This window comes from Cricetulus griseus, chromosome X, assembly GCF_003668045.3.
Source record: "Cricetulus griseus strain 17A/GY chromosome X, alternate assembly CriGri-PICRH-1.0, whole genome shotgun sequence".
NCBI classification, from domain to species: domain Eukaryota; kingdom Metazoa; phylum Chordata; class Mammalia; order Rodentia; family Cricetidae; genus Cricetulus; species Cricetulus griseus.
In genome coordinates this window covers 14900505-14920485 of record NC_048604.1, presented here as the reverse complement: position 1 = coordinate 14920485, position 19981 = coordinate 14900505, and the positions used below count along the sequence as shown (strand labels likewise).

Genomic DNA, 19981 nt, shown 5'->3' with positions numbered 1-19981 from the left:
GGCCTTATGTGCAAGGGTTACTTGAACACAGTGTTTTGATAGCTGTCCTGAAAACTTAGACAGCTGCTAAGTGGTTAATAAGGTAGTTAGTATATACACTACTGTGGACAAAGGGTTAGATTAGCCTATATAGAATTGAGAAAAGGATGTAAAATTTCCTCATGCTATTCAGAATGACACACAATTCCCTATTGATTGAATTTATTCTTGAAAGTTTCTACTCAATATTTTTGGATCGATGATATATCTCAAGTTTTCCCATGCTATTCAACTCAAAACATCATATAAAATGGAGGTAGGAATCTGGGCAGTGGTGGTGCACACCTTTAATCCCAGCACTTGGGATGCAGAGGCAGGAAGATCTCTGTGAGTTTGAGACCAGCCTGGTCTACAGAGTGAGGACAGCCAGGGCTACACAGAGGTACCTTGTCTCAAAAAACAAAACAACAACAACAACAAAACAAAAAAATGTAGGTAGGAGACATGACTCCATGGTTAAGAGTATTGACTATTCTTTCAGAGGAGCTGGATTTGATTCCCAGTATCCATATGGTGATTTACAACTGTGTCTAATTCCAGTTTCAGGGGATTTGATGCCCTCTTCTTGCCTTTATGGGCAATTCATGCATATTGTATGCAGGTATACATGCAGGAAAAACACTTATACACATAAAATTAGAAATGAAGGTAGACTGTTTCCATTTTCTACATTATTCTAGGATAGGGGCCATCGAGACTAGGATAAACCTGGAATAATTGCATAAAATCTTAAATACCAGACTAGTTTGATTTCTGTTTATATTTATAAACCAAAGAAAGTGTTAGGTTTTATAGGCCAAGACACAGATGTCTGTATTCTCAAGAGTTTGGAAAATATTTAGATCATGTTATTTTTATCAATGTAAGTAGTTACATCCCTACTCTAATTCTGGAACTCGTACTGGCCAGTATTCGATGATATTCTATGATATTGAAAAGACTGAACTTAAGGACACATTCTGCTATTCCCAAAGTGACTATATGTGCTGGCATTCTTAGACTGTTATGTTGTTCACACTCTGAAACTCACACCAGTGATGGCTTATGCCCACTACCACGTCCAGTTTTTCCTGTCTACCTGCTGTTAATTCTTTGCTGTCTTTCTTTACAAAGTGGTTGATATCAAACTTCTATCTTAAGAGTAGTCAAGGAAAGAACTAGTCTTGAATTCCATCTCTGCTGTTTATTGACTGTGTATTCTAAGGCGAGTTGCTTTACCTATCTGAGCACTTTCATGACTAGAGAAAGTGCTTCATAAACACGGACTCAAATGTGGTAGCAGGAAAGTAGGGCTCCCCAAATCCTCTTTTCTAAACAGGATTTTCCTTTACCTCATTGTGAAATCGCTACAGTTTCTATTTTTTTACCTTCATGTATTAATTCCATGTTTCAAGTTCTGTAATGAAAATGTCTTGGATATTAATCTCCTTGTTGACTGGAGAAAGATTCCTTAAAGGTTTCTTTATATTGAATATTGAATGGTAGACTTTCCAACTGTTATTTAGCTAGCTTCTCAGAACTCCTTTGTAAAATATGCATTTGTGATAACACTGGGAAATTTCTACCATATTTCATAATCCATATTTATGTTTGTTTTGTTTTCAGAGGCAGGGTCTAACTATGTAACCAGCTTGGCATAGAACTTGCTATTTAGCCCGAGGTGGCCTTGAATTCTCAGTCTTCCTCCCTCTGAACTTGGGGCTAACCAATTGGCCATACCAGTTGGTTGATGGATGAACTCCCAGGGTCCACATGTTTCTGCCTCTCCAATGGTGGGATTGTAGGCATGCACCATAGCACTCAGAATTTATGGGGGTGTTGGGGATCTGAACTCAGTTCCTCATTTTTGTGTGGCATACACTTGCCTGACTGAGCCATCTTCATTGCCTGGTTACTTACCTTTTCTAAACCCTGAAGCAAATTACAAGAGTTTCTGTCAGAAAGTAGCCTTGAGCCTCGTTGAAATGGAGAATATAAGATAATCGTTTCTGTTTTATTTTTGGCTCTGGTTACAGACTTACAGAATTCAATCAGAAGAGTTCTCTCACCTTTTTATAGGTGACTGCTTCTGGCCGTGCTGCTCATCCTGATTGCTTAGCAAGAGAGCCTGGTGATTTATCATGCTGTTTTGATACAGGGTTTCACTATGTTAGTCTACAGTGGCCTTGAATTAATTTGATTTTCTTGCTTCAGCATTCCAGATTTTGGGAATACTGGTGTGTGCCACTTTGACAGCTAAACCTGATGACTTTTATTTGATCATGTATGAATCTTGAGATTTAAAGATTCAGTAGTATGCCATGAATCAGCCATGTTTGTGTTTTTAAGAAAGCTTGTTGACTTACTATGATACCTGCCTAACAAAGATCTTTTTACATTTTGTTTCAGGAACTATCGGATTTTTTTCATGCTTCTCCTTCATTACTGCTGTGTACGGTGTGATGAAAGTGCGTTAATGAGTTTCCCCCTCTGTTTCAAAGCATGTAATCCTTGTATCTATGCAAACATCTGTTGAGATACATATCTATGCATGCTCTAAGTTACATCCAGTTAAAATGTTCATGAATGCAAAATCTCACTGTCTGGCCTCAGTTTCTTTGATACACAATACTCATTAGTGAAAGAAAATCGATTGGTAAAAAGATTGATTCGCAGTCATAGCTTCTTGAAAAGATAAAAAAAGATTTCATTTAAAACAATCAAGAGTAAAGGAGGCACATTTTTAAAAATTCATATACATTGACTTTTTCCACACGAAGTGTGTTTGTTTTCCCTAATTCTGCTTCCTGATGCTGTTTAGAGTGCCTAGTCTCTCTGTCAGAACAATAGTTGCACTGGCACTATCTAACAACTTTTAGGTAAAATGATGTTTTTGTAACTGAAGTTGATGATTCAAGCTATATTATACTTTTATAGCTACATGGTTGTTTAAACATATATGTGTCTTTGTTTGGGTTACTGTTGCTATGATGAACACCATAACCCAAAGCAAGTTGTGGAGGAAAGGGTTTATTTAGCTCCCACTTCTGCATCACAGTTCCTTATCAAAAGAAGTCAGGACAGGAACTCAAACAGGGCAGGAACCTGGAGGCAGGAGCTGATGCAGAGACCATGGAGCAAGCGACTGGCTTGCTCCTCATGGCTTGCTCAGCCTGCTTTGTTCCCAGGACCACAAGCCCGGGGATGGCACCACTCACAATAGGCTAGTCCCTCCTCCATCAATCACTAATTAAGAAAATGCCCTACAGGCTTTTCTATACCCGATCTTAGGGAGGCATTCTCTCATTTGAAGCTTCCTCCTCTGATTACTCTAGCTTGTGTCAAGTTGACATAAAACTAGCCATTACAGTAGGTAAGCTACAGAGTTTATAAAAACATTAGATATTACTGTCTTACTGCTCAATCTTATACATTTCCAGTTATTTGTAGTCTGTCTCCTTTAACTTAAAAACAACATATTTTGTTACTCTATTTACTGTCCTTTGGGAGCCAATTTTGACTTAGTTTTATATAGATTACAAACATTGGAGTCCAGGTTGTAAAATTTGCCTTTATTTCTAATTTTCTGCTCATGTGGGAGATGGGTGTGAGTGTCAGGGAGCAGGTGTGGAGCACAGAGCACAACCACAGGAGCCAATGAACTTCTTCTAATACGTGGGCTCCAGGGATTGAACTTAGATCATCAGGGATTTTGTCAGGTGCCCTTATCCACTAAGCCATCTCATCTCATCAGCCTCTGTTGTCCAGGCTTATTATTAGTACTACTATTATTATATCTTACTTATTTTTGAGCATGTGTATGTATGTGTATGCCATGGCGTACAAGGGGAAGACAGAGAACAACTTGTGAGATTGAGTTCTCTTCTTCCACTATGTGGATTCTAGGGATCAACCCCAGGTCCTCAGGCTTGGTGGCAAGGCCTTTATCCACTGAGTCCTCAGGCATTCCTTGCTTTTGACTAAGCAATAGATTATTAGCTCTAAATATTGGACACTTGGATTTCAAATGTGTCTCAATCTTGTTCGCAGTTTAGGGGGAGCAGTCATGAAAATCATATATTTCATGTGGTAAATATTTTTTGATAAATGTCTAAATTAGGAAAATATTTGAAAAATATTCACACATACCCTTCAATTTATGAACATTCCCAAGCTCTTCTAAAGTTGAACAGTTGTTCTTGTGTGCCTGGCTCAAGGGCTCAAAGAGGTCATATTACCTTTTCAGGGGAAGTAGGGCTAGACTGGAATGGGGAAGGAATACACAAGTGTTTCATTCTGAGAGAATGAGAGGGCAATTAGGAGTTGATTGGTTGACCCTTGGAAGAAAATAAGTCACTAGCCGAGTAGCATATCCTGCCTTTATCTAAATTAGAAGGTCTACATCATAGCTGATGGCAAATGAGCCTGGGTCTATTGTAGAATTGTTGGAGGAGTGGGCACAGAAAGCCACAAAAAAGTCTCCTGACTAGAGTATTCAGATTCCTCATAATCTAGGGCTAGGCCCCTAGGTCTGCCTAAGAAGAAACTGCTTTTTATGAAGCTCATCAGATCTTATTCCATTACCCAAATAGTCTAAACTAAACGGTGCTATATTGAGCTTCAGGGAGCACTTTTATCACCAGGTTAGCTGCCTGATAGTTTTACATAGCTTTCCATTTTTGCATTGATGATAGTTTTGTAGAAAGGAAAATTTATTCCTTAAGCAAAATAGTGTTGTTGACTGAGTGGTGTTCATAGATTAAGATAAAGGCAGGTCTCATGACAACCATCTTTGAGCATCTTGAAAATGTGTAAGTTAGTATTAGCTTGGTTTTGTAGTTGAGTGGAGAAGAGCTCTTTAATTTGATTGAAATGGGGTTGAATAGTATCCCGAACCTCCTTGTGGGGGTTCATGACTATAACTTCAGCAGTAGGAGCTCTGAAGTTCCTTATACCACTACTAATGAGAGTACCAGGAGAGAAGCTAATTGTAGCTCTAATACTTTGTCTCAAGAGAAAGGAGGATTCTTAAATATTAGAAATATTACTGGCGCACACCTTTAATCCCAGCACTCGGGAGGCAGAGGCAGGAGGATCTCTGTGAGTTCGAGCCCAGCCTGGTCTCCAGAGCGAGTGCCAGGATAGGCTCCAAAGCTACACAGAGAAACCCTGTCTCGAAAAACAAACAAAAAAATCTTAATCCACCTTATCTGCATACTCTTTTCATATGTGATGGCTGCAACAGAGTTATTACTGCTTTTTGAGGCTGCAGATTGGAGGAGCTCTCCTGTCCTATAATAGACCCTGGTAAATTGGGGCTGAGCTGAATGATATGAGTGTGGGTAGTTAGACCAGGTTAGACTGAGAGGTGCTGAAGGAAGTCCTCTGAGCTGAAATAAGAAAGCAAGGACTTGAGCCTAGTAGAGATACTGGGTAATTTGGTTTATTTATTAATAATATATTTTATTTATGTATAGCATTTATTTATTTAATGTGCCTTTTCCATCATGAATCTTGATCCCATTCTCCATCCCTTCACATCTGCCCTCCACCCCTACACATCCCTAAAGAAAACAAAATTTAAGAGACAAAGGAAAACAAAAATCTAGTCAAGGTTGGGGAGCCCCTTTTGAGGGCCTTACCCTGCCTGGGGAGTGGAGGGGGGATGGCAAGGGGCAGGTGGGATGTTGGGGGAGGGGAGGGAGAGGGAGAGGGGATAGACATCTGAAGCAAGCTTGTTCCTAATTTGAACTAATAAAATAAAATAAAAATTTAAAAAAATCTAGTCAAGGAAACTGAAGTGTGGCACAGGGAGTCACACTGTAAACCCCTTTGTCCATTTATGTTTACTTACATGTGTTCACTGCAATGAGTCATTGGTCTATGCTTTACGGCTCTGGGTGTGCTTTACCGACAAGTGCACAGCAATGCCGTGCAAAGCATAGCAACCACCCTGGGAGGGCCTATGGGCCATAACAACCAGTTGACCAATCAACACAGGGCAAGCCCTCCAAGCCTGGAGGCACACCAATCCTGAGCCTTGCGTACTCCTAGACACTCCCCTTACTCTGTCCTATAAGATCTCGGTCCCGTGGCTTCTCAGGGTCTTTTCCCCAGCCATCCACCCGCCCGATGAAAAGCCCGAGCTAATGTGGGGTTAGCTCGTTAAACAACTGATGCTATTTGCATCAAGAAAAAAAAAAAAGAGTCATTGGTCTGGTTCTAGGTCTCTGGTTTCTGCTATACTATTGATGCTGGGTCCTTACTAGGACTCCTGGGTATCTTGTTTCCTTGTTGTGGAGATCCTGCAGCTTTGGGTCTGCAGGTCAGGTCCCTTCATGTGTTCCAGCAGGTCATAGATGGGGTGGATGATGGGGCAGGCACAGTCATAACCCTGGTTCTGGGCCTGGGCAGCTGGAGGGTTGGTCCACCAGATATGAAATGGGGATAGCCCTTCCATGCTTACAACTTCAGGGCTGGCTCACTCGCCCCTGAACTAGCAGGACTGGCTCTAGTGTGCTGTCCTGGAGAGGTGCAGGGCCTGATCTCCTGAGTGTTGCAGCTGGTTGGGGTCAGGATAGCTTTCCCACTATTATGTCCACAGAGCCAGATCTCCCACCTCGCACAGGCCATGCCACCACAAGACAGATGGGTAATGGGGACAGTTCTCCCATGTGCTCACAATTTTGGGGCTGGCTCACCCACACTTGAGCTAACAGGCATGGTTCTATTGTGGTGTCCTGGTGAGGTGCAGGGCCCGGTCTCCCAAGTGTTACAGCTGGCGGGGTTCTGGGACAGCTCTCCTACTCCTATGACCACAGGGCCAGCTTTCCCACCTGCCTCAGACGTTGGTGAGCGACGAAGTGGGGGGCAGCTCTCCCCTGCACATGCCAGCCCACCACAAGACAGATGGGTAATGGGGACAGTTGTCCTATGCTCACAATTTCCGAGCTGGCTCACTCACACCTGCACTAACAGGGTTAGCTCTGTTGTGTTATGCTGCCCTGACAAGGTATAGTTGGATTTTGTTTTCTTGAAGAAATCCCACTTGGAGAGATGGCTCTGTGGTTAAGAGAACTTGCTGCTCTTGCAGAAGACCTGAGTGCAAGGTCCTATACTCCCATATGTCTGCTTATACCTGTCCATAACTCCAGTTCCAGTGGGTCTGATGTACTCTTCTGACCTCTCAGGGCACCACACACACACATAGCACACAAACATGCAGGCAGAACACTCAAACACATATGATTTTAGATTAAAAAGCCACCATGTGTTCAAACTTCATTGCCTCTTGGAATGAACTTGACACTCGAGAACCTTAGGCATCTAGCTCCATCCATGTTTTCTCTCTGCTCACCCTGTTTCACTTTGAAATTTTCTTTATTCATAAAGGACCAAGCTAATGTGCCTCTCCTAACAAATCCTTTCTGATAAGCACGACTCCACACCACTGCATACTCCTTCCATTTTGTTTTTATCTTGAAAACGGTATATGTGTGTGCACTCACATATGTGTACAGTAGTTGTCCATGGAGGGCATGTAATACTGTGAGTTTCTTATTCTATTTCCACAAAGAAGGGGGATGGAATGCCATGTGTCTCCCTGTGTTCCCAAAGAGCACAATATAGGGACCAGATACACGCATAAAAGCAGACTTTATTTAGGATATTTCAGAAGAAGATACCAAGGACAGATTAACAGCACCTATTTAAGAAACACAAACATTAGTTAATAATAGTTAAATCACAAATGTTAATCTTTCTGTATTCCCCAAGCAGGAGTCTGTTATTCCTGTCCAGTAATAAATGCATCATAACCAGTTTAGAAAGCGTTCAATTAAAGCATCCAATGTATGAAATTTTGGCTTTGGGCAGCGTCCCTTGGACTACTGACCCATGTAACAGTATCAATTCCTAAATGTGATTGGAATGTGAGGGGATTTCTCTTCTTGCTGAAAGGTGGACAATAAATTCCACCCCATTTGTGCACCTAAGGTAAGTTGTGCCAATGGGAACTTGGCCCCAGGACTGTAGTTTTGCAAATCCTTTGAAAAGGCACTTTTAAATTACAAACCTTTTTTAAAGGAAACGTTTAAATTTAAAATGGAAAGTATTAAAGAGAACTGTTTTATTGACTGAGTGCCATTTTCCTATTGTTCTCAGTCTCAAAATAGCACATGAAATTTGCTAGTAAAGGCAGTTTTAGAAATGATTTAATGAGTATATATATTTATATATATCCTCTTGTAATATTTTTGTTCTCAAAATATAATAAAATAATCTGATTTCTTTTGCAAATATATTTGATCTACAACTGTAACTCTTCAAACACCTGAGCTGCAACCCCTGCCCTCCCCCCAACCCCGAGAATTCTCACTGTCTCTTTATCAATACTGCATCTTGTGTGAGACAGCCAAAGGGAAAGAAAAACAGAGCAGCCTTTTTCTAGGTTTTGGCACTTCTCTAGGAGGGCAGGGATGGCCACAATATGGATCAGCTAGATGCAAGTCCAATAACGTCCCAATCAGGTACTGGCTCCTGTTTAGGTCTTGAAACTGCAGTGTTCTTTTCATCCTGCTATCAGGACTCCAATGGCCTGTCCTGGGGATCTTGCTCTTGTATAGGAAAGGACTGTCTTCTTTGATTTTGCACTCTACACATCGAAGACAACAGGCATACCAGTGCCAGGTGTATTGTGGAGAACTGCCAGCAAGGACTTCAGCCAAGATGATACTTTAGTTCACATTGACTACCAGTTGTACCAGAATAAGTTCTTGCTTGTCACCTACCAGGGATTTCAGGAATGAAAGGCATCTCTTCCTGCCATACCATCTTGGAGTCGTCTTACATATCCTGTAGTATACACTTTAAAGGTAAATATATATGTATATACTATGCTCTACTTCAAAAATTGTGGGTCACATATAGATTAGTGCATGCATTTTGCTAACTAATTTTACATGTACACGTCACTCGCTGTTTACTGATGACACTAGCTATGGACACATACAATCTACTATCTAGCACCTTATCTGCAAGAACACATTTTATATACAGTTAGAGCTTACATTTAGAAGAAATGCCAAGAGAGAACACAGCACTGACACAAGAGAAAAGTACCAATTTTCAACAAAGTTGTAACAGATGAAGAGGGGGAAATCCACTCAAGTTTGAAGCACCAAACTAAAAATCAATCTTGTTTTTTGTCTCTTTTAGAGCAAAAGAAACATAGCAATTAATCTTCACACAGCAAATCTCTTTACATGTACAAGTTGCTGTGGTTTCCCCTTAGTGTGTATACTATTAAGATATGGACGCTTTGGGAGGCAATGATGGAAACCTAACTGCTATTGTCAAACTTCATGCTCCTTGAGGATTCTTACCTTACTTACCAAAAAGCAGTGAACTTGCCAGTGACCTGGCAGTGGCCAAGTTCAGCATATTTGAGTTCTCCTATTTCTTCCTCTAACCAGTTTTGTTGCTTATAGCCGAAGTGTGTTAACGCTCATGTTAAACATTTTACATAGAGGAAGATATCTTATTTAATTGGAAAGATGTCTGTTATTCCAGAGATTTAGGCTCTAGCCTGTTGTTTCCAGATCATGCTTCTGCCTCCTCGTGCTTAAGTTTGGGAGTGGTTTGGGGCCTTCGGGGGCCCAGAGGAATAAAAAATGGAGACACAGTTAAGCAGGGAAAGTGTTTCAAGCCCTGACTGACCAGAATTCTTAGCTTGGCCCTTAGCTTGCAGCCTTAGCTTTGCTGAAATAATTGGACAGTATCTACAACACTGAATGTGCTTTCAAAATATTCTGGGTGGTTTTATTGTTAAGAAATGAGGTACCTACTTTCTTGTAAACCTTAAAATGACATCGTCCCTCACCTGCTGAATCTGAAGTAGATATCTCACCATTGCTAAATCAGATTGGAGTTGGGCAGTTGACAGAAAAATACCTTTAATTTCTGATCATACCTATGGTTTTCTTTCCTTGCTTCATCATGGACCCAAGGTCCCTATGAATCTAGGTTTAGAAAGGATGGATGAAGAGTGAATGAGTAGCTGTGTAGCTTCAAGCATGGGCACTTCTAGAAGGGCCCACATGGCAGGGGAGGGCAGGCGGCGTGGTAGCAAGAGGTAGGCAGGGGTCTGAGAGTTTGTAATAGCTGATGTTTATAATATCTTAGAGAAGATTTCTCTCATCATAGATGTCACAGAAACCCAATGCTTTCTCATTATTACCGCCTTGTAAAACTTGTTGAAATTGGTATGTTAAAGCACCTGTGACTCCTCTATTATTCTCAAATAAGAAAATTATTAAATTTAAAACACATCATTTCAAAGTCTGGCTTGCCTGGACCCTATAATTTAATGGAATCTTCTTTTTACTACACATATATGATTTGATAAAAGAATACATCCTTTAAAACATTTTGGGAAAGTGATTATACATGATGATCTGTGAGGCTAATGGTGACTTTTTGTGTGATTTAATATTTTAAATGGCAAACCAGTGTGTGTAGTAAAAACTCTTTATTTAGACAGCACAAAACTTGAAGCAGTTGCCAACCCATGCTAACTAGAAGCCCTATGGTTCATTAAAAGAAAATGTCATCAAGACAGAATGCCTTTAATTCAAGGGCTGCCCTTTCCACCCAGTTTTGAAAAGGTCTTCACCTTTGAAAAATCCAATTTGCCAAACAATGGACAGTGAATAAAAGAGGGAAAGTTGGACTGTGCTAGGAGCGGGTGAGTCTCCACACCATGGAAGGTATATGTGTTGAAGAATGAACTTACCACACTTGGACAGGTTCTGATTCCATTTGGATTTTGGATTTTGGAAAACAATTTTCTTTGTTACACTTTGAAGGGGTTGAGCTTTAAAAATAAAATAAGAAGTTCAGTTTCAACAAAATGTTGGAAACACATTTGAAATGCTGTTTTCTATGTAAGTATATAAGCATTTCTACCGATAGGATAGGCATCGCCACCTTCGAACTCCTCTGTTTCAAACCTGTAAGGCAAGACCCCTTCCCCCACAAGAAAAGTAATCAAATAAGCCACTTCACCCAGGCATCTCTTAAGGATGGGCCAACATAACTTTAGTGATAATTCAGTATAATCAATTTTTGATGATTAATTTGCTATATCCATGTTGATGGAAAACTAAACAGTGGTGTGAGGGTTAACTTTAGATTCCATGCCTTGTCTGAGATTATCACAGTCGATTACCTCTCCCCCCTTGAGAAGCTCATGCTGGAATCTGTGAGGAGGAAGAGATAAAATATAAATGAACTGGGCATTTATAAGTGAAAGATTGAACTCTAATAATGACAAGGTAACACAAGAATCTTAACCTCTGACTATGGTTACCATCTTATACAATGTCCTTGTAGCTATTGTGAAACTATCCTTTCTGTCATTTCTGACACTCCACTGCATTTGTGTAGAGAATTTACAAGTTTTTTTTTTTCAGAGAGCCACAGGTTGAAAGTGTCTGCCTGGAGGAAGGAACATGTTTATCCTCATATGGAGAAACTACTTACTGTTTATCACTTTGGGCAAGGATATAACTAATTTATTTCAGAGAGTATAGGACATATTTAAAGATTTCTTATGGACATAAAATTGATTGGCAGTGTGAATATTCTAGAACTTTGGCCATTCATACTTGAATTTCTTTAAAAAAAAAAACCTGAAAATACTGTTTAACCAAAAAGTCAATTTGAAATGAGACAAAGTAATACACAAGTGTTTGGCAGAGATCTGGAGAATTCTTCTGAGCATTCCAACTTGGTCACGGAAAGAGAAATAGTGAAATAGTGGCCCGATTTCTTTCCTGATGTTAGGAGAGAGAAAATATTTGTGTCAATTGACAATTTTCCATTTGCACAGAGGTCAGTCCCAGCCCATGTAGAAACCACCCAGGGTAGGGGAGGATGGAGAAAGAGAGGAGAGAGAGAAAGAGAAAGAAACACACGATTGTTTAGCTCCGTGGATACGCCTTATTTCTCCATTTCTTCTTTTGAACTAGCTCCCCATTTCATGGATACCATTTTCTAAATCCCTTTAGTGAACCTAGAAGCTTTCTCTATAGTCTAATTGTGTTGTTCTCCCTTGTCGAAGTTGCATTATAATCTTTGCACCATCTTGTGGGGCTCTTCAGTACAGAAATCGGCTCATGCGATGATCAGTCCACCCAGCTCTGCTTTGGGGGCTCCAAAAGTTACTTGATGAGTTGCTTTTCTTTCAGTTGAACACAGTCTATAGCCCCAGTCCATGAGTTCCTGACCTGAAGGCCAAATAGTTCTTATGTCCACAGCTATCACTTTCCCTTTTACTCAGAGCTAAAGCTGCCATGTTGGAGCTCTGGGGAGCCAGGCAAAATACCAAGAACAGTTCCAAACCAGATAGCCCTTGTTTTAGGAAATTTGGAGCCTAATATGTGTATATATATTTGGGAGGAATCCTCAAGTCCATTCTTTCATGGGCTGTACCTTTCAGAAAACATCCAAGTCTCTACTTCTTCCTTAGCTTTATCTGCCTTGCGGTGGGTGGCAAAGGGTGCATGGGCAACCCCTTTGCCTGAAATGGTAAGGATTGGCACTAATGAGATTGTGGGTGGTGCGCTGAAAGAAAGCTGCTCTTGTTTTCTGTGTTATGGACAGAAGTTTGCCTTAGAACTCACTTTAAGGTGAAGTGGCAGAATCATGGGAGGGGACAGCCTTGCCTTCGGTGCCTCCCTCTGTGCCAGCTTCGGTGTCATGCAGGTTGGGGTGGCTGTCTGCTACAGTGGGGCTTTTCATGCAGAATAGCTTCCTCAGGACAGCCCGGATTTCCTTCTTGATGGTCTTGTGCATGTAACCATAGATATAAGGATGGATGCAGCACTGCAGGAAGAAAAGCCAGATTATTATGGTGATCACCCACTGGGGTACTTGGGTTTCGACATCCACCCACACAGCCAGCACGGCTAGAAAGCAGTAGGGCCCCACAGACAGCACATAGGAGAAAATGATGAGGAAGATCACTCTGGCAGCTTTGCACTCATAGCACCGGGGCAAAGGTGGGTGGCTGCTGCTGTTCCGACGACTCGATGGGTAGCTCATGGGGATGTTCACGGCCTCAACATCATCCTCACTGAAATGGATCTCATCCATGCCAAACTCTATGTCATCTTCACCCAAGTCGATGCTGCACTGATTGGCGTCTGTGCTGCCAAAGTCTGCCTTTGTGCTGCTCACCTGCCCTTCGCTGCTGACATCCAGACCCTCCATGCTGCCAATACTGACCTCTTCACTGCCTTTAGACTCAGAGATACCTGCACTGAAATCTAGGCTTCTTTCTCTGGCCATCATGACAATGTCCCTGCCTCCCATGACGTCCTCTTCCACCTGGATGCCGCTTTCCTTGGTCTTGGCCTGACCTTCATCTTGGTACTGCAACTCATTCTCTTCCTGGCACTCATCCCTCTTCATTCTCTGCTCATTCTCAGTCTTCACAGTGTCCTTGGCTATCACCCCTAAGCTGCGGCTCTTGACGTTGTACAGCAGAGCATGCTGCCGCCGGGCTGCACCAAACACTGCCGAATAACAGGCAGCCATAACAACCAGCGGAACAACAATGAAGGACACCACACTGACAATGGTATAGCTGGGGCTGGCTCCCCAGATCATGGAACAGAGAGCGTTGCGCTCATCAAAAGTAGCCTGGCCCCAGCCATAGAGAGGAGGTGTACTTTGAAAGATTGCCATGATCCAGGTGCCATAGAGGAGTGCATAACCTCGTCGGTTGGTCATCTTGGATGGGTAGGAAAGAGGGTGGATGATGGACAGATAGCGATCTATTGACACTACCACAATGGTATTGACACTAGCAAAGGCAAATAGGTGGGTGAGGCTAACGAGGGCTGTGCAGAAGTGGATATTGAGAGGCCAAAAGACAGGAATGGAGGTGGCCATCACCCAGGGAGCCACGAGAGAAATCTGCAGCAGGTCAGTGACGAGGAGGTTGAAGATGAACCGGTTGGTCACCTGCAGCAACTGTGGCTTACGGTGCAATACATAACCCAGCACTACATTGCCCACAAAGGATACACTGAAGAAGGCAAACAGCACAGTGGCTCGGATGATGCCATGAGCTAGACTAATAGGCATCCTGGAGAGGGGCATGCACGCTTGGCTGGTGGTGTTCTCTTGAGTGTTGTTGGTGCAGGTGGATGTCATGGTGATGGCAGGCAGGCGGGAGACAAGGTACAGCTCAGTATCTGCACCAGTGGGCAAGGAGGTGTGCAGCCTGCACGCTATCTATACTGAGGGCGAGAGAGAAACATGTGGGGGAGGGTTAGTGCCTTGCAGAGACAAGCCTCTGAGTCCAGAAGCAGGACCCCCTCCCTTAGACCCCTGCTCAGTCTCTACCCCAGTCAGAGCAGTTTCTCTGGCTCCTTTTCCAACTCTTTGGGGTCTCGCTGCCAGTCTGTCTCGCATTCTCTTCCTCTTGCTTGTCCATCTTATCAATGCAGTGGGCACTCCCTCAGCCTGTCTCCTCCATGGAGATTTGTTCTAGCTTGATGACGCATGCACTTAGACTCTGTACTTGCCTGCTTAGGAGGCTAGATTTCTGTCTCCAATGTTTTACTGGGGGTACTTTTCCTCTATTTCCACAGATACTGTCTCATCCTTCACTCTGTAACCTTTTTTTCAGTTTCCCACTAGCATGTACATAGTCTATCTATGTCTGGCTGTCACTGTCCTCTGTCTGATAATGCTGTCTCTCCCTCCCACTCTCAGTTCTCTGTCTCTCAGTCTCTGCGTGTTTTTTTTTCCACTAGTGAACGTACTCTGTAGCTGTGTATGTTCCTCTTCTCCTTGGGTCTTTCTTCATCTCTCAGTGGGTTCCCCTACCTGTCTCTTTGGGCTCCTAACACGCCTGTGTGTTGTCTCTGGCTCTCTTGTCTGTGTCTCTCTCAGATTTGTGTGTTAATTCTCACCAAGCACCTGTGTGCCTGCTTGTTCTCTCAATTCTCTGTATCCCTTCCTGTCTTCCTTTACTGTTTTCCTGAGAACCTACGTTGTATGTCTTGCCTCACCTGTCCCTCTTTCTCCTTGGTCCCTAACACTCTGGTGTCTCTGTTTCTCAAGTGATGTCTCTAGGTGTGTACTCTAGCTCATCCCTGCTTCTCTTGCTCACCACCCTAATGCTATTGCCAATCACTCGCTGCCTCTTTGATTGCGCATACATCATTATTGCTCAGCATCCTTCTCTGAGAGCACCCCCCCCCACACACACACCTTAGTTTTCCTGTAGCTGGATTTTTGTCTCTTTGTACCTCTCTCTGCCGACTTTGTCTTACCATGGAAACCAGTTGCCCCCTTGGCCGCCAGGGCTTTATCGGATAAAATGCGTAGTTTCTCAATAGCGCAGTGGTGACTGGAGCATGCGAGGTGGCTACCCACTACACTGCCTCATGTCCCAATTTCGCCATCCTCCCCATATTCTCCAGCCGGCTAGGAGTCTGTATGGCGGAAGGGTGGGGGTGAGGGGGCTGAGCTGAGAAGAGTGAAGAATAGGGAGAGACTCACGGGGTGCGCAGGAAGGGGGTGGGGGTCTGAGGGGGACACAACAAGATACTTGGAAAGGTACAGAGAGGCAGAAGGGAAACGAGAGACAGAGAAAGTGAGAGAGCGCTTTGGAAGGAGAACCAAGAAAGAACAAATGGGGGCCTAAGAGTGAGAGAGAGAGAGAGAGAGAAAAAGGTGAATAATGAAGAAGAGAGAAGGGAGGACAGTCGGAGATAGCGGCATGGAGAAAGAAAAAGTTAGGCAGAATTAAAAAAAAGAGAGAGAGATTGAGCAGCAGAGAACGCAGGAAGGAAACAAGAAAATTAGGGAGGCGGAGAGGACGCAGGAGAGAAAGTGCTTGGGATATGACAGGGCTCCTGGAGAGCCTTGGCTGACCTCGTGTGCGACCTTAGGAACCTTCTAGCCTTGGCAAAGGGGTGTCCCAGCACTTGGGCTAGGGGACCAGTTGGGCTGGGGGACCCGCGGCGACCAGAGCAGAGCTCCGCAGCTTACCTGTTGCTGTTGGAAGCATTGCGCAGCAGGAGCTGAGGACCGATCCCTCGGGGCTCGCCGCTTGTCTGGCCACCTTTCGGGGCACAGGCAGCTGCGAGCTCGACCGAGTGGAAGGAGCAGCGGGTGCAGCGGGAGCGGGGCACCGAGCTTGTGCCCGCACACTCCGGCCAGCGCCGCAAGCTCTGAGCTGTGGCGGGGGCGCGAGGCTTCTTAAAGCAGCGCGGTGCCCTCACCTTGCGGCGTCCCCCCCTCCTCTCTGTCCCCGCCCGCGCTGGTGACGCACGAGGCCACCGAACCCAGAGGAGCTGGGCTGGTGGCAGAGGCAGTGGGGAGGGAAGGAAGGAGGGGGGATGACTCGCAATGGACCCACACAGATTTTGTCACCCTGCATCCAGTCACAAGCACTCTGAGGCTCACAGACTGGAGCTGTCACCAGGGCGAATTTTCAAGCAAACCCTAGCTCCTAGTCCTTAGCCACTGGATTTTAGGCAGGATCACTGCCACTGACTTACTTTCAGGGTCTTTATAAAGAGAGAGTGGGAGAGTCTGACCTTGACTTCTGGAGACCTCCTTCCAAATACGAACAGTCCTCAGTTCCCACAGAGGAATCGCAGCTATGATGTCAATAATTTTTCCCTTGTTCCCATAAACAGCAGCGTCTAACCTGTAGGTTTCAGGATCCTTTCATCTTAGACAAGTTGGGTAATTATTTATCCACACTATTTGCTTGAAGTCTGCTTGCCAGTCTCTTTCTCTCCCCCCCTCTCTCCATCTCTTTCTCTCTCCATCTCTCAGCCTTCTCCTTTCCTTCCTCTCTCTCCCCTTTGCTCTCTCCACCGTCTCTCCCCCCTCCTCACTCTTTTTTTCCTCTCCCATCTCCTCTATACCATCTTCCTTTGTTTTCACAGAGGACAAAGCAGAACTGGAGGTTACCCCAGCCTTGTAAGATAAGTACTGCTATTACTTTCATTTCCTAGAGACGGAGCCGAAGCCAAAATAGATTACTTTTGCCCGAGTTCAAGTAAATATCGCACCTATTTGATTAACAAAACAATCTGCTCTCTTGAAAATGTGTTCAGCATATATGCATATCAGTCCAGAGGAAGCACCCTCCCCCATCCCTTCCTCCTTAGGATGGGGGAGAATTTGGGAAGGTGTCTTTGACGGATCGTGTATCATTTTTCATTTGACTGCTTCCAAGAGAGGAAGAAACACTTTGGAGGCAGGAGGGGAGGCAGATGCTCTGTTATATAGAAGTGCATGGTCCAAGATAGGGCCGCATACCACAGTTGGCAAACACAGAAGGCTGTGTGCTATGGTATCTTAAAGACAGCCTGAGAGATCTTGAAGGCAACACTGAGGACTTTGGGCTTTAACTTGACATCCCTGAAGAGCTGTTGAAGATCTGTTTTATTATGAGTAGAGAGAGTATACACAAATATATCGAGAATAATTAAATAAGCCATTATGTTCTTATCACTCAACATGAAAACTGACATGTTAAACCATTCTTGTTCATTGATTTTTTAAAAGTAGGACAATGTAATGAGATTTCTGCTTTTCTATGCTTTCACAGAAGCACTGCTTGTGTAGGGGCAGATGGGACACTGGATGGAGAAAGGGCAGAAAGGATGCTGCCATAGGAGGCACAAGAAGAGTTCAACAGGCCACACAGAAGGGCCTAGCAGATTCTTCAAGAAGGAAGAAATTAGCACCAGGAAAAACAAGGGCCAGCAGGTATTAGGTATTCTCTTTTCTTCCTATAACCTGTCTCTGGGACAGAGAGATGAGGCTAATGCACAGTCATATCCCAGGATGCTTTTTGGATTTCAAGTTCTGCTTTTGCTCTTAGATCATTTGTCTTTTTCTGCTAAGCCTGATTTTATCTCCCCAAGGTTGAATGGTGAAAAACCTGGTCGTTTTTCCTGGAGACAGTTTCTATGATAATCACTCACTGTTATTAATTCCCAGCCTCACACTGGCCATGGTGCAGAACCCTGGGTGGCATGCACTGTCAAGCATCAGTTGGTTCAGATTCGATTATTTGACAATTGCTTGGGAAGCAGTCAAGCTGCTTGCTCCAAATGGCCAGAGAGAAAGCCCATTCTTTCCTGACCTTTCTTGCTTTTTACTGGGGTTCTCCAGAGTGCCCCAGATTTCTGAGAACCTGAAATAAACAGAGAGCTAACCTCTGCTTACATGTCAAAGGTTGGTGTTGCAGGACAAGCTCATGGAATCTACAGCTATATTCCTGGGCACAGTGAGGGTTGATTGGGATGGAGAGAGAGAGAGAGAGAGAGAGAGAGAGAGAGAGAGAGAGAGGTGGGAGAAGTCTGGGAGGGGTAAGGCCTTGCAACACAAGCAGACTGCCTTGTCTGCATCAGGAAAAAGCTGGAGAGAAATGCAGGCCATTTGTCTGTATGGGGAGACGTCGGATGGCACTTCACCCTCAGGTGACGCCTTCCACTTCACACCACCTGAGCACACTTGGTATACTTGAATTTCAAGGGCATGTAAGTACCAATTCCCTAACACGGGGCACCGAAATCGTACTGAGGCAAGTAGATTTGACTTTCAGCTCTGACAGTTCTGATTTTGATGAAATAAAGGTCACTACAACTAGAAAGCTTCCTCATATTATGGGGAGGGTATTTGAAAGGAAGTCGAGAGAGTTTGGGAAGATGTCTCAACAAGTCACAGAACCCATTTTCGATAGTAGCAAAGATGATATTGACAGAATGGTATTTATAGGCTTAAAGTAGAGGGCAAAATCCTACTAACAAGAAAGCCGTAGGGCTGAACTACAGTGACAAGTTGTGACCCTGGTGAGCAGCATGACAGCCTCCAACTTGTCAGACAAGCAGCTCCAACTGTGTGCCGACAACCAGAAGAAGCAAGTTGGAAGGCTTAAGACCTGACCAGGTCTTGCTTCTTATCATTGGTGGTGGCGGTGATGATGATGATGATGATGACGACAACAACAACAACAACAGTAATAATTATCAAGAGGTCTCTGAATGCCTACCATGTACCAGGCACAGGCTTACTTTGTTGTATTTAATCATTGAAGAAATTCCGCTGTTAGGGATTACTGTAGTTTTAGATCCCACGATATCTTATCTACCATTAAAGGGGAAAAAGGAGGCTGGAGGGATTGTTCAATGAATAAGATCACTGACTGCTCTTCCAGGGGACATGGGTTCGATTCCCAGCACCCACATGACAGCATCTAACTGTCTGTAACTCCAGTTCCAAGGGGATCTGATGTCTTCTTCTGTTCTCTGTGGGTGCTGCAGGCACACGATGCACAGACACACATGCAGGCAAAACAAAGATAAAATAAATCTCAAAAGAGAAAGAAAAAACTGCAAAGTTGTGTATTCTTTGAAAGGTGCTAAAATGGAAGATGAATAGTTAACTATAATGATGTACTACAATGCCAGCATGACCCTTACAGAGAGGTTAAGTCACTTATCCAAGTGACACAGTAAGTTTTGAAGTTAATTGTTAAAACATGTTCTAGTTGACTTTGAAACCAGCGTTTCCTAGACTGCTTTAAGGAGGGGTAAGACAGCAGGGTTTCTGGAGACTTAGTCAAGCCATTTTTTTTTTTAGTTCAGGTGAAGGGGCACTAGGAATTACTGGACTTGTGGGAGCACACACACACAATTACGAAAAAGTTGATATCTTATGTAGGGAACCAATCTAAGTTCTAAGTCTCATGCCTTCCTACTTAGGAAGTTCACAATACATATATAGTTTTGTCCTGGAGTGACTGCCATGGATGTGTTTTAATGTTTCAATGCTTTGAGTTATTCTGGTAGTATTTACTTTCAGCCAACCCCTAGTAGCTGTGTCTGCAAAACTCAATCAAAATGAAATAGCATCTAGGTGG

At 43.6% G+C, this 19981-nt stretch overlaps 2 protein-coding genes across 2 annotated transcripts in view; one reads left to right on the top strand and one right to left on the bottom strand.

The window, feature by feature from the left end:
- Positions 1–2597, top strand: part of LOC100766498 (transmembrane 9 superfamily member 2-like) — a 46251-nt gene extending 43654 nt beyond the window's left edge. Inside the window, exon 15 of the mRNA XM_035450137.1 lies at positions 2428–2597. Within this exon, the coding sequence (XP_035306028.1) occupies positions 2428–2495 (68 nt within the window). The 3' untranslated portion in view covers positions 2496–2597. The remainder of the gene's footprint in view (positions 1–2427) is intronic.
- A 10105-nt stretch (positions 2598–12702) lies between these two features.
- Gpr101 (G protein-coupled receptor 101) lies at positions 12703–14238 on the bottom strand. Its single transcript, XM_027433444.2, has one exon. The coding sequence runs from the start codon at positions 14236–14238 to the stop codon at positions 12703–12705; it is 1536 nt and encodes a 511-aa protein (XP_027289245.1).
- Between the last annotated feature and the right edge of the window lie 5743 nt (positions 14239–19981).

Excerpts from the sequence above, each read along its gene's own strand:
- Gpr101 (XM_027433444.2), bottom strand. The coding sequence starts at position 14,238 with ATGACATCCACCTGCACCAACAACACTCAAGAGAACACCACCAGCCAA.